We start from the raw sequence: 12100 nt of genomic DNA, 5'->3' as shown, positions 1-12100 counted from the left end.
ATGCGTAATATCAAGACTAATCCAGGTTTTTCTTCGAAGTGTAAGTTCCAGGGAGAGGACAGGCAACCGACATAGGTCTCCGATAGGGTTCCGAAGGGTTAAATCGGAGTACTGCCTTGGCTGATGTACCAGTGGTAGGAGAAACAGTTTGGGTTACGTCATACAGACGAAATTCTTCGCTGCCTCCAGGGTCAGCCACACTTTCTTTCCCAAGTGACGTTATTACGTGAGATGCGGCACGCATTGCGTGACGTAAGGCCCTACGTACGTCTGTCTCTTCGGGACCACAACGCTAATTACTTCAGATTTATAGCCTGAACAAAAATGTAGTATAATTGTACGCGACTGGAACTTGTAGGGTCGCTCTCAGAACAGAGATTAAGAGATGTTCGACAAGGGGGTAAACATTTTGAATTTTTTGTATTTTTTGATATATCTTGAGAAGTTTTGTAGTTCTTCAAGATTTGAACAATTTTGAAAATCTTTATGAATTTAATTTTTTTTATATTTTATAGATATTTTTTCAATTTGGGACTTTTTGAAACTTCTAGCATTTTTTAAAACTTTTAATTTTTTAACAGTTTTCGAAATTTTTATATTTTTAAGGTTTCTTACCAATTTTGTGATTTTTTAAAAAAAATCATAGTTTTGAATTTTTTTTGATTTTATGAGAAGTTTTTGAATTTCTAAAATTTTCGTGAATTTATATCTTTTGGAGTTATTTTGACAGTTTTGGAAATTCTTGTAATTTTTCAATGTTTAGAAAAATTTGTGAATTTTTTTAAAACTTTTTTTTTTATTTTGAGAATTTTCGAAATTGGTTGAGATGTGGACTGCATTTATCCGTGTGTGAATTTTGTCCATCGGTGGGCTCTTTATAGATTACAGTGAACTGTATCTGTCAAAGGCTCGGAATGTTTCGGCGATCTAGGCGACTACCAGTTTCTCGAGAACGGTTCTGATACGTGTAGGATTTAAACACTTTATGCCATCTGTCGGTGGGCTACAAACGTACGAGCTCATTACGCAAACGTCGTTGGCCCAGTCCTCAAAGCAAGTTTCTCATTTTATCTTACTTAACGATGCTGTATCAACTATAGAGATTTTGCTATTGAATGAGACGTTAGGATGATGCACTTTGAATCGAATGTGATCTGAGAGTGAAATTTTCGTTGTTTTTTCAATCGATATTCTACATTTCACCTGGAGATATCGATTTCCATTCAGTCCGATTGTTCTCGTAATTTTTTTTTTTTTATAATTTTCATTTATACACTTTTTTTGCAACGTACTTAGTTTTAACTCCGTATTGGAGCGATGAATGATTTTGAGGGATAAAATTGCTGTTGTAAATGAAGGTAGTAATTGACAGGTAACAGCACAAACAGTGCTAATCATGATATCGAACTTGTTGCATTACCATGAGAAAAGTTCCGAAGCCTTTAAAGCCGAAATCTATATTTTAGAATTCCATTTCGTACCTCAAAGAAAACGCAATCCGTCTTCATGACAACGATCAACTGATTATTACTGTTTAGGGAAACAATCTCTGTTTACACTGAGAATCTTATGAAATCTATGAATAAAAATATAGAAAAAATTGTTCTTAAAATGGTTGGTGGTTAATGGGCTTGTAAGAGGTTTTCCACCCTTCGTATTGCTTCTTTGGTGCTGTGTGTCTGCCTCTAGGCTCCAGATAAGGAACTATGTCCTGATGTTTGCTAGCTTTCTTGCGCAATCCAATCATGTGTTCATGATTCAAGAATCATCTCTCTCGCTACCTGTCCATCCATATACTTCCCTCATGCATAAAAATGCTTGAACGTGTTTGCGAGTTATTGTGGCAACTACTTTCGTAGTGGTGACAACTATGAAGCAGTTTCTGTGAAAATTGGTAATGTGTTGTGTGTGAAGTGTACATTGTAGGGGCTGTAGATTATGGAATAAGAATAGGTTGATTAAGTTTGGAGGTTATTTTTTAGAAGGATGAACACGGAACAGGTAACTTTGATTAGTTTAGTAAAATTACTCCAATAGGAAACAGATTAGGTACACAATTCGCCACTGCATATGTACCCTATACGATGTGATTAATGTATATATATATTTTTGTGTGCAAACAGATCTTAAGATATATTTAAGTACGCTGTTTAAATCTGTCGTCATATGTACTTCCTGTTTATTTTAAGAAAGAAAAATCATTCCCGTGATACTTTATTTACAACGATTTGATGCCTAAAAGATACGGCGAAACGCATTTGCAATACAACACAGACTAGGACGTATTTATGAGATGACTTAATTTTCATCTGTGCGTAGGTACGTGATTTTTCTTCATTTTCGCACCCAATATAATTAAGTATTGAACGCTCTGTGAAGTGTCGTCATTTGAGTGTTAAATTATTTTATTAGTGTAATATATAGAAATATTGAGGAGAGTCAACGAGCAAAGAAACATTCTGCAGGCGATTACACGAAGGAAAGCTAACTGGCTGGGACATATTATGAGAAGGAATGGATTAATGAGTGATATCACCGAAGGCCAGGTTGAAGGAAAGAGAGGACTAGGAAGAAGATTGATACAGCTAACCGACGACCTTAAACGAGGAAAGAAGATGACGTTCCAGGAATTAAAACGAGAAGCCGAGAATAGGGACAACTGGAGAGCTCTTTTTGGGCAGAGCAATGGACCTGTCGTAAGACAGAACACTTAATAATAATAATAATAATAATAATAATATATAGAACTAATTACAGACAAACTATCTCTAGACGTTTTCTTAACCATTGAAATTGTGCTATAATAGCCTTAATAGTATTAGTAATAAATAATAATGTAATAGCATAATAATGTATTTATTAGAAATTTTATAAATTATTGTCTGTAACCCATGTTTTGCTTAAACCTGTCGACTGTGTAGTTCGACCACAAGAGCTTTGAGACACACAGAAGGTCGAACATCTCAGATATGTTCCGGTTACAAGCAGCTGTTTAAAGCACATGATAATCAGACAATCTGTGGAGTCCTGCGTAACAAACCAGTTCTCAAATTACTTCATGGGAGAAAGTTTGTGGGAGGCCATGACATTACCAGAACCTTGCTCTGATTTGTGAGAACCCATTTAATTAGCCATGCTCTCAATTAGTGTGCTGTGGTGGCCGAACTCAGCCGAGTACACATTTTTCGTTCTCTTGCGAACAGTTCCAAGTTCAGATCTCTCTGTACACTTCGAATTTTCTTTCAAGGAAAATTTAAAATTTAAAATTTAAAATGTAGTTCAAGACTTAGAGAAATCTTTCAAGATTTAGTCGAGTCTTTGCTCAAGCGATCGACTGTTTTTATCAAGCAGGCCGAATTGATTTAAACTTGGAAAAGTCGTCTTCAGGACCAAATGCCACTGAATTATGTACGGGTTGGAAGTCCGAGGTTCGAGTCTTGACGAGGGCAGTTTTTTTCGCTGCGCTGTCCATATCTGTTCTGGGACCCACCCAGTTTCTTTGTCCACTACACACTGGAGGGCAGTCAGCTCCATCTGGTACCGAGTTTTGCGGAAGCGTGGTGCTTGTGTTCGCAGACGTTTCGACACGCTTATTACATAGAATGTTTCAGGAGAAAGGAACTAATGTTTGTCTCTCCGCTGAACGAATTAACCTTGTCACACAGCATCCTGCGTCTTAATGTACCGTTGTGTTTGTGCTTCATGCTCTGTTACGTAGAAGATGACCTTGAGAACCGTTATCATGAAATTGGCTCTGTTTTACGAGAGCCAGCGCGTTGTATTTGCTGCAGAAGCTTGGTGTGTCCGGGTAGAGACCTTTCTGAAGTCCCTCTGTGGCGTAGCCCCTTTTCGTGATTCGTATTAGGGACGTCTAGGGTTCGAATCTTGTCCCGTGACCCGGCTGTCCTGCCTAATTTAGGTACACCCGTCTCCGTTAGTCGTTGCCTTAACACAGGCCACGATCTTTTTCTGGTAACACCCATTCGTGTTTGACGTTACCGTTGTTACGAAAAAAAATTGTTTATAACTGTTGCTATGGCAACTCTTTGCTTCAGAATCACTGTAGTGTGAACGGCTGGTGAAATTGTTTTATGTAGACTACTAACGACGCTGTCAGCTTGTATTTTATGTAGTTTTAACCAGTGTTAAGAAGGACGGAGCTTATGAGGGAAGTTAAAGTAGCTTGGAACTCACATCGTGTTTTTATTTGTCGTCAAATATAAATAAATACAAAATACAACTTTGAGGTGTTGTTCTTTATGTCACGTGGTACATATCACAAGTAGGATGGACGTGCCAGGTCGCAGCTGACTCTGAAATCCGCTGCTTAAGCGACCCTTAAGATCAAGTCGTCTGTATTCATGCAGATAAACTAAAGAAATTTTGCGTGAATACAAACAAATCTATTCCAGTCCCCTTACCAAGGATCCCCCAGATTTTGTATGGGAAAGGAGTTAATATAGAGCATCATGTGGTTGGGATTATATTGATTTAAGTTTTGCTGTAATGTAGGCACTTAAAATTCTTAGCCATTCTCGGCAAACCGCGCAATTTTTTGAGGCAATGACGTGTTTTCTTTATACATGCACACAGGAACATCTTTGTTTGTCTGTCTGTCTGACATTTGAGGTTTACATAGCAATGAAGTCGATTTTGCTGTTCTGGGCTGCAAAGCCGGAAGGACTCGTATATATAGAGAGTAAACTTTCGGGAGTACATGCTGCCTCCACTTTCAGGGATGTGTTTGTCTGCTAGAATTATGCCACAGCCTGGAGAAGAAGAAAATTAATGAAATGTTTTTTTATCTTACATCTCCATTATTTTATTGCTTGCAAAATCGTAGGTTCTGGTGTTAGTTTAAGAATTTGTGTTGATGAGGCATTGAGTGTATTTTAAATGAGAGAATTTTTGTTTCCCCGCAGGTGTCAAAAGTCCAGCTGGTGGGACAGAAACTGACGGACAGCTTGCAATACGTCGATCCGACGCTCAATTTCTACCAAGACTTCGATTGAAAATTGGAGGAAACCTCGACGACTGTAAGTAAAATTCACTTTTTTATTACCTTTCAGCAAAGTGTTACTGATTGTGGTCGAGACCTGAGGTTGCGGATCGCCGTACTTGGTCGGTAGGGGGAGTGAAAGGTCATCGTAGACGCGGAGTACGGAAATGGGCATTAATGGGCATAACCGGCATAACCGTAAGGCACGGCCGCATGGGCAATGGCAGGTGTCAGGGTTTTACCCAGGACGGGCACCGATGTCGGTACGCGGGCCACATCGTGATGAACCGTCTTGAACAGGGTTGGGTGGTTGACAGCGATGCGCTCCAGCTTCGTGACGGGCTCCACCACGTCGATGTCCTGCACCGTCTCGATAGGTCGGCTGACTACCACGCGGCGAGTGGACACGCGTTCACCCGTGGGGTCAGCGTGTGGAGGTGCCGGGGTTGCGGACAAGACGCGGGCCCGGACCGGGCCCACGTCGCCTACGGGAAGTGGGCTGGGTCCCTCGTGACCGAAACCGACCTCCGCGACACCCCCGCGTGCGGTCAGCAGTTGGATGAGACGCTGCTGATTGGCTTGGTTCACCTCGGGACTCAGGGCACGGAGCGAGGGAACGACGTCGTGAGGGGCTCCGTTAGCGTGGACCTCGACAGCTGGGCCGGCTCTAGCAAGGGGCCCGCCGATTCCAGGCAAGGGACCAGGACCTAGTGGACGAGCTTCCGTGTGGGTCCTTGACAGTTGCTGTCGTCTGGATTCGAGGAGGTGCTGTCTGGCCTGCAAGTCCTGCTGTTGGACGTTGAGGGCTTGCTGCTCAGTCTCCAGCTGGTGGCTCTCTGCGGAAAAGGATGCCCGGGCTGCGAAGTCAGGATTGTCAACCACAACGGACTCCTCGTCCTGAAGAGCGACTGGTCCTTGTCCTGGAAAGGGTCCAAAAACTGGGGCAGGAGTGGTTGACACGAACACCGGCTCAGGAGCAGGGGATGGGGCGACGGCGATAGGCGCGTGTTGGATGGGGGCGGCTCCCACGGCCAGAGAATCCAAAGGGCTGATGACCGCAGGGCCCTTCTGTATCTTTGCCAAAGGTTCCTCGAGCTCGACGAGGGCAGAACCGGCTGGTCGGACCACCACTCGCTCCTCGATGTCGTAAAACTGTTTCTGGATAGCGGGACGGCGAAGTTGGAACTTGCGGGTAGATACAGCGGGCTTCGCAACGTCGACTACCTTCTGGATCAATCCGGGCTGAGCTTCAACGCGAGTCACAGGTACGTCAGCCACTCCTGGAACGTGGTGCACGGTGGGGACTGCGGCTAATGTCTGTACCGGTGCTGCAGTGTATCCTACGGCCGGCGCGGCGTAACTAAATTCAGCAGGGCCTGCAGCGTATCCTACGGCCGGTGCGGCGTAGCTCAAGGCAGCGGGGCCTGCAGCTACGGCCGGCGCGGCGTATCCTACGGCAGCGGGGCCTGCAGCGTATCCTACGGCCGGCGCGGCGTATCCTACGGCAGCTGGTCCTGCAGCTACGGCCGGCGCAGCGGCTGCGTACTGCAATGGTCCGGCTGCGAGCCCAGCTGGTGCTGGGCCGTCCAAATACGTGACACCGGCAGGGTTGAGGAACGGGAGCCGAACCGAGAAGTGGCTGCCACCGCCGAGAACAGCGTGAATCACGGCCGCTACCAAGATCAATGCCCTCATGGTTTCTGTAATAGAACGAATTGAGCTCATAAGTAAGACGACGTCTTTGTGTGTCTCTTACGGAGGCTCCTGCTGTAATTTTAAGCTGTTTATGGGGTCAGCAAACACCAAGAGGTTCTTCACTGAAGTGGTCGCAGTGGCGTGAGCGTTATATCAAGAGGTAGACCGCCACTGACGATGGTACGACATGCCATAAGCAGACGTCAATTCTGCGTCGCTACCAGAGCAACGTCGCTTGTCAGTGGGTTTAGAATAGCATTTTATTCTGTGAGGATTTACTAAATTAAAGCGGTGTTGTATGTAACAAGGTCATTCATTACAACCGTGGACCCTACAATGTTAAATTATTTTTCTCACAGGTTACGCATGTACGAATCAGAATAATTTAATTACTGGCTCTTTGACTCCGTAATTATGATATCTTATGTAATGAGTGTCTAACTTACTTTACCTCTGTTTGTTCAAACGCTATGGTATTGTGTGTTTAAATGGTATTCGTCTGATATTGTTCTCGAAAATTATAGTTAAATGATTTGGACATCGTGACACGTGAATATATTTTAATTATATTTATATTATTAAAAGATAGAATCTCACACTTGTTTTTACGTGACGCAATAATAATATAGAAATATTTTTTGATGCGAAGACACCCCTTCGACTAGCTTGAAGGTTTGATACAGGGATGATATTAATTGAGTCTGTGGTAGAATTTCGACCACACGTTTACATTAACCCGTTAAATATTTGTATTTGTCACAATTTCGGAAAATCGTAGTTACGTCCTTTTTGCACCGAACCTTTCAATTCACACGCGCTGTTCGCCACGATCCTCGGTTTATACCCCGGTTATGTCACTGCTATAAAAATTATAACATTGATGAATGTCACACTCACCACTGGCAATGTTCCTTGACGTTGGTCGTACAAATGAATGCATGAGGGCTTTCTTTTAGGAGGGCTTATATATACGCACGTGGTCAAGTAACCTCTGACACATCCCCCACCAGCACTGGTTGGCCAAGTTACCAGACCACGCCTCGGTGAAAGGGCGGGACATGTATCAGTATTCAGAGCAAGTGCGGGCGGCAGAACCAAACTCAGCAGCGCCTCGGTGCGTCTTCCGTCCAGGGGTGTGGACGCCGTCAGCTGTCTAGGCGTTTGCGGTTCCTCGCACAGATTGCGTGATGAGACGCTAATGCCTGTAATTGTTAATCCCTTAACCCTTTGAAGGACGAACCGATGAGAAAATTCTCGAGAGACGCTTCGTTTAGCGGGGGAAACGTATGTTTATGGATGTTGAGGTTCCCAGGCAGTGCCCACTCGTCCTTCTGTTTAAATACAGGTTGAAGAGGAGGAATGGTGTTGACAAGTGGAGTAAGGGGAGAAGTTGTTCAGGGTATTAATGAATTCAATCTGAATTTTTTTTTAAATTTTTGACACGTTAAGCTTGGAGGACAGAATTTGGCGAAGTGTTGATGTTGATGGAGTAGTTGATTTATGGCGGGAAGTTGATCTAAATGAGGAAGGTCACCGCTTTGAACACCTGCTGTATTACGGAATAGAGGCTGATGTTTTCAGGTAAGAGTGTATGACGATCGTCGTGCGGGACTGCATAACATAAAAAAATTCGAAGGCATCAGATATTCACTCTGTGTAGTAACGTATGCAGTCGGATAAACGTCGTTATAACGTGGAGTAAGACAAGTGAGTTACGTGCACTCATAAAACAGGTAATAATGGCTCTATACCAGGATATTTCACAACGCACTTGATTAATGGCGTGACTGGAGCTAAGGCATGTATCAATCCGCGTCGCTTCGGGTTTTTGTAAGTGCTACACGTTAATTACGGTGCACTGCGTTGATGGGTTGTGACAGAAGTATCTCATGTCAAGTTCAGCGTTGCTAAGGAGTAGTGTTACCACACAGACCCGGTCGATGGAGGTGTAGAGTTGTGTAATGATCAAGCTAAGTGTTGTGGCGAAGCTGATAAATGCACAGTACCACTGTCTCGTGATGGTAATAAATTTTGATAACCGTGGGTCCATACATAGCTGATTCTGCAACCTGGGTTAAGGAATGTAAAGTTGATATTTGAGGTTTCTACGTCGGAGAAGATGCCTACTTCGGTCTTCTGTGTAGCCCTGAAGATGGTGGTAGTATGTTCCTCCGAAACTTTGGTATCAACGTACGAGGTGACGTAGCGTTGCATCTTATAAGACCAACAACGACAGAAGTTCAAATTTGTCCCTTGAGAATACGTATGACGGATGGAGGTATAGCTCCACTGATTCGTGACTTCTGCAGTAGTGATGCTTCATCTAGAACAGTGGTATTCAACCTTTTTTGTTCGCGTACCCCCAGATATAATTTCTCTTCAACTTTGTACCCCCAAAGTTGTTGGTGTATAATTCAAGTTATACATAGTATATAATATACATTTAAAATTAATTAAATAAATTACATTACTGATTATTCAGTGTTTATCATAATTTTTTTTTTTAAATTTCACGTACCCCCGGGGGTACGCGTGCCCCAGGTTGAATACCACTGGTCTATACCACACTGCATCCACCTTACTCCCGGATAAGAATCCCCGATATTCATGGGATAGGATTTCTTGGCGAAGGCTCCTGCCTTGCAGGTTGTTGAACCGTGGTATGGATTCCTTTTATTCTGTTTGCTAAACGTCTAACCCATCTAGCCACATGTAGAGATGGTGACGACTTTCCCCTTATGTGGGCACTTTGTGCAAATAGTTAATTGGATAAAATGGTGTGGCGATGGTTGTCGTAGAATTTAATGTGCCTTGTGTTGTAATTCTTAATATTTCTACCGCTAGGTTGTATGACTAGAATTTTTCTTCGTACGAGGTGCGATCGGAAAGTTTCAAGACTGCGCCTATAAAAACCCGTACACTTATCTCAGGTATTAAATTCATCCATCACCCTCGAAGTAGTTCCCCTGGGAGTGAACACAACGATCCCAGCGTCGCTGCCAAGCCTGGAAGCATCCCTGGAAAATATTTCTTTGTCAGCCTGTCAAGCACCATCTGCGATTCTGCCTGAATCTCTTCTATCGTCTCAAATCTCCTTCCCTTTAGCTGAATTTTCATCTTTGGGAAGAGGAAGAAGTCACACGGCGAATAAGGAGGGTGCGGGATGACGGCCATGGTGTTTGAGGCCAAAAACTGCCGAACTTTGAGGGCGGTGTGCGCTGGCGCGTTGTCATGATGCGTCGCATGTGGAGTTCTTCCTTTAGAATCAGCTGCCAGGTCCCATAGCCTATCCCAACAATGTCGCACAAGTCGTTGATGGTACGACGTCGATCTTCGTGAATGGCCTGCCGAATCTTCGTAACATTTTCGGGCGTTGTGCTCGAAGATGGTCGTCCAGAACGCTCGTCATCATCGACAGAGGTTCGGCCATTTTTAAAACGTGAATGCCACACAAAAGTTTGTGCACGACCCATTGCGGACTCCCCAAATGCTTTCTTTAGCATTTCATAGGTTTCCGCAGCCGTTTTGGCGAGTCTTTGGCAAGAGATTCAGGCAGAATCGCAGATGGTGCTTGACAGGCTGACAAAGAAAGATTTCCAGGGATGCTTCAAGGCTTGGCAGCGGCGCTGGGATCGTTGTGTTCACTCCCAGGGGAACTACTTCGAGGGTGATGGATGAATTTAATACCTGAGATAAGTGTACGGGTTTTTATACGCGCAGTCTTGAAACTTTCCGATCGCACCTCGTATGTGCAGTTCTTTTTACTATTCGTGCTACACGCCACTTTAAACTGTTGGATAAAATTCTAATTGAAGATATTTTCGTGTTCATCTAGAAACCGCATTCCACAAACATGCGATAAGCGTACGTGTATGAAATTTGTGCTTTAAATGTCGTTTTAGCAGGGTGAATGTTCGGTGCTTTCGAATCCAGTATGTTATATGGTCGTTCACTAATAGCTTTATACACTCTTACCTGAAAACATCGAGATTTATATTGTACTACAGCGGGTGTTTTAACTGGCTGCCTTATTGGGTTATGTAGATGTTTAAAAAGTCTGTGCAGCGGATATGTGGTCACTGTATGGACAATTTTTTAACTTCCTGTATACTCCAAAGTGTGTATAAATTCAATAGCCCTTCCAGGCCCTTGAAGGAAATCGAGGACGAGAGACTTTGGTCGGTAGTGCGGGACTGCATAACAGCAAATTTTAAGGCGCTGAACGTTCACTCTGTACAGTCTGTTTAAATCTGAAGATGGCTGTATTGTGGGATGTAGCGCCGTGTAGTCTGGCAGAGGTCCTTGCTGTCTCCATCATCAGGGTGACGGGCATTATCGGACTCTCCGCCTTGAAAACCTCAAATCCTACAAATCTTAATCTGCCTTGCGAATAAAACCGTGACGGGAAGATAACTTATTTTGAGATGAATAAATTATAAGCGATTTGTAAATGCGCGTGGGAGTAAATGAAACGCATTAGGTACAACACTGGGTTTTTTTTCTTCAGAGAGTTCTGCGTGAATTCGTGACATCAGGACAGTCAATTTTTTGGACGTTCTCCTCGGATTGTGTAACAAATGTTCACGACGGTTCCAAGAATCCGTAAAAAGAAAGCTGAGCGAAAAAAATCTCTTAAATTAAGGAAGCGACGTGATTTGCGTGCGTTTAGATTTGTTGCTGATGATTACCGGATTACGCTGGGCAGATTCTGAGTTCGAATCTCGACCAGATTGACGCTTAACGTGATATCCTGAGCTTTCCATGCGAATGTCAGCATACTGCCAGCTACTGCCGGGATAGTTTAATCATGATAGTGATTGCGGTATGGGCTGGATGACCGGGCTTCGATTCCCGTCAGGGCATGATTTTTATCTTCATCGCAACATCCAGATTGGCTGCACGCGGTCTCATATCTACTGGCTGTGGAATGTCTTAGGCCTCCTTTCAAATGATTCATGATCTTTTCATCCTTTTTGACTCTCAGTGCCTCAGGGTTAAGCAATTACAGTGTTTACAACGGGTTAGACCCAAGACCAGTGCGAAATCAAAGGTGATTCTTTACAGAACTTGCAGATCCCAGGGTGGGAGATCGGCCTGTTTGAAAGTAACTTGTGGAAATCAAGGCGGTCACGTGGTTGGATTGTTAATCGAATCCGCGGTCTGTCAAGCGACCTGATACTCACAGGTCCCAGGCTTTGAGGTACCTTAAAACCTTGCCTAGGTTTCGATTATCGATAGTGACGGGAATTTTTAGTTTTCGCCACCAGAGGAGCTCGTGAATCCTTCGGTACTCATCTCTGGGTTCCCATACACGTGCGTGTTGCGTGATGAAAATTAATTTCCTTAGACGGCGGCGTCAGTCAGTGTCACTAGTTGATGTAGCATGCAGATAAGTTTGCTTTGTTC

At 43.7% G+C, this 12100-nt stretch overlaps 1 protein-coding gene across 1 annotated transcript; it reads right to left on the bottom strand.

Moving 5' to 3' along the window:
* Positions 1-4183: 4183 nt before the first annotated feature.
* Positions 4184-7702, bottom strand: LOC110826675 (uncharacterized). The gene is made up of 2 exons (XM_087356850.1): positions 7592-7702; positions 4184-6699 (listed from the first exon to the last, which is right to left on the bottom strand). Exons 1-2 carry the CDS (start codon positions 7632-7634, stop codon positions 5174-5176), a joined length of 1569 nt encoding a protein of 522 aa, XP_087212976.1. The 5' UTR covers positions 7635-7702; the 3' UTR covers positions 4184-5173.
* Between the last annotated feature and the right edge of the window lie 4398 nt (positions 7703-12100).

The sequence above is a fragment of the Zootermopsis nevadensis genome, unplaced genomic scaffold (assembly GCF_977971745.1).
Source record: "Zootermopsis nevadensis isolate Lab colony 2312 unplaced genomic scaffold, Znev_1.0 Znev_ptg000028l, whole genome shotgun sequence".
Taxonomy (NCBI): Eukaryota; Metazoa; Arthropoda; class Insecta; order Blattodea; family Termopsidae; genus Zootermopsis; species Zootermopsis nevadensis.
Note: the sequence above shows the minus strand (reverse complement) of the source record. Positions and strands in the feature narration are given on the sequence as shown.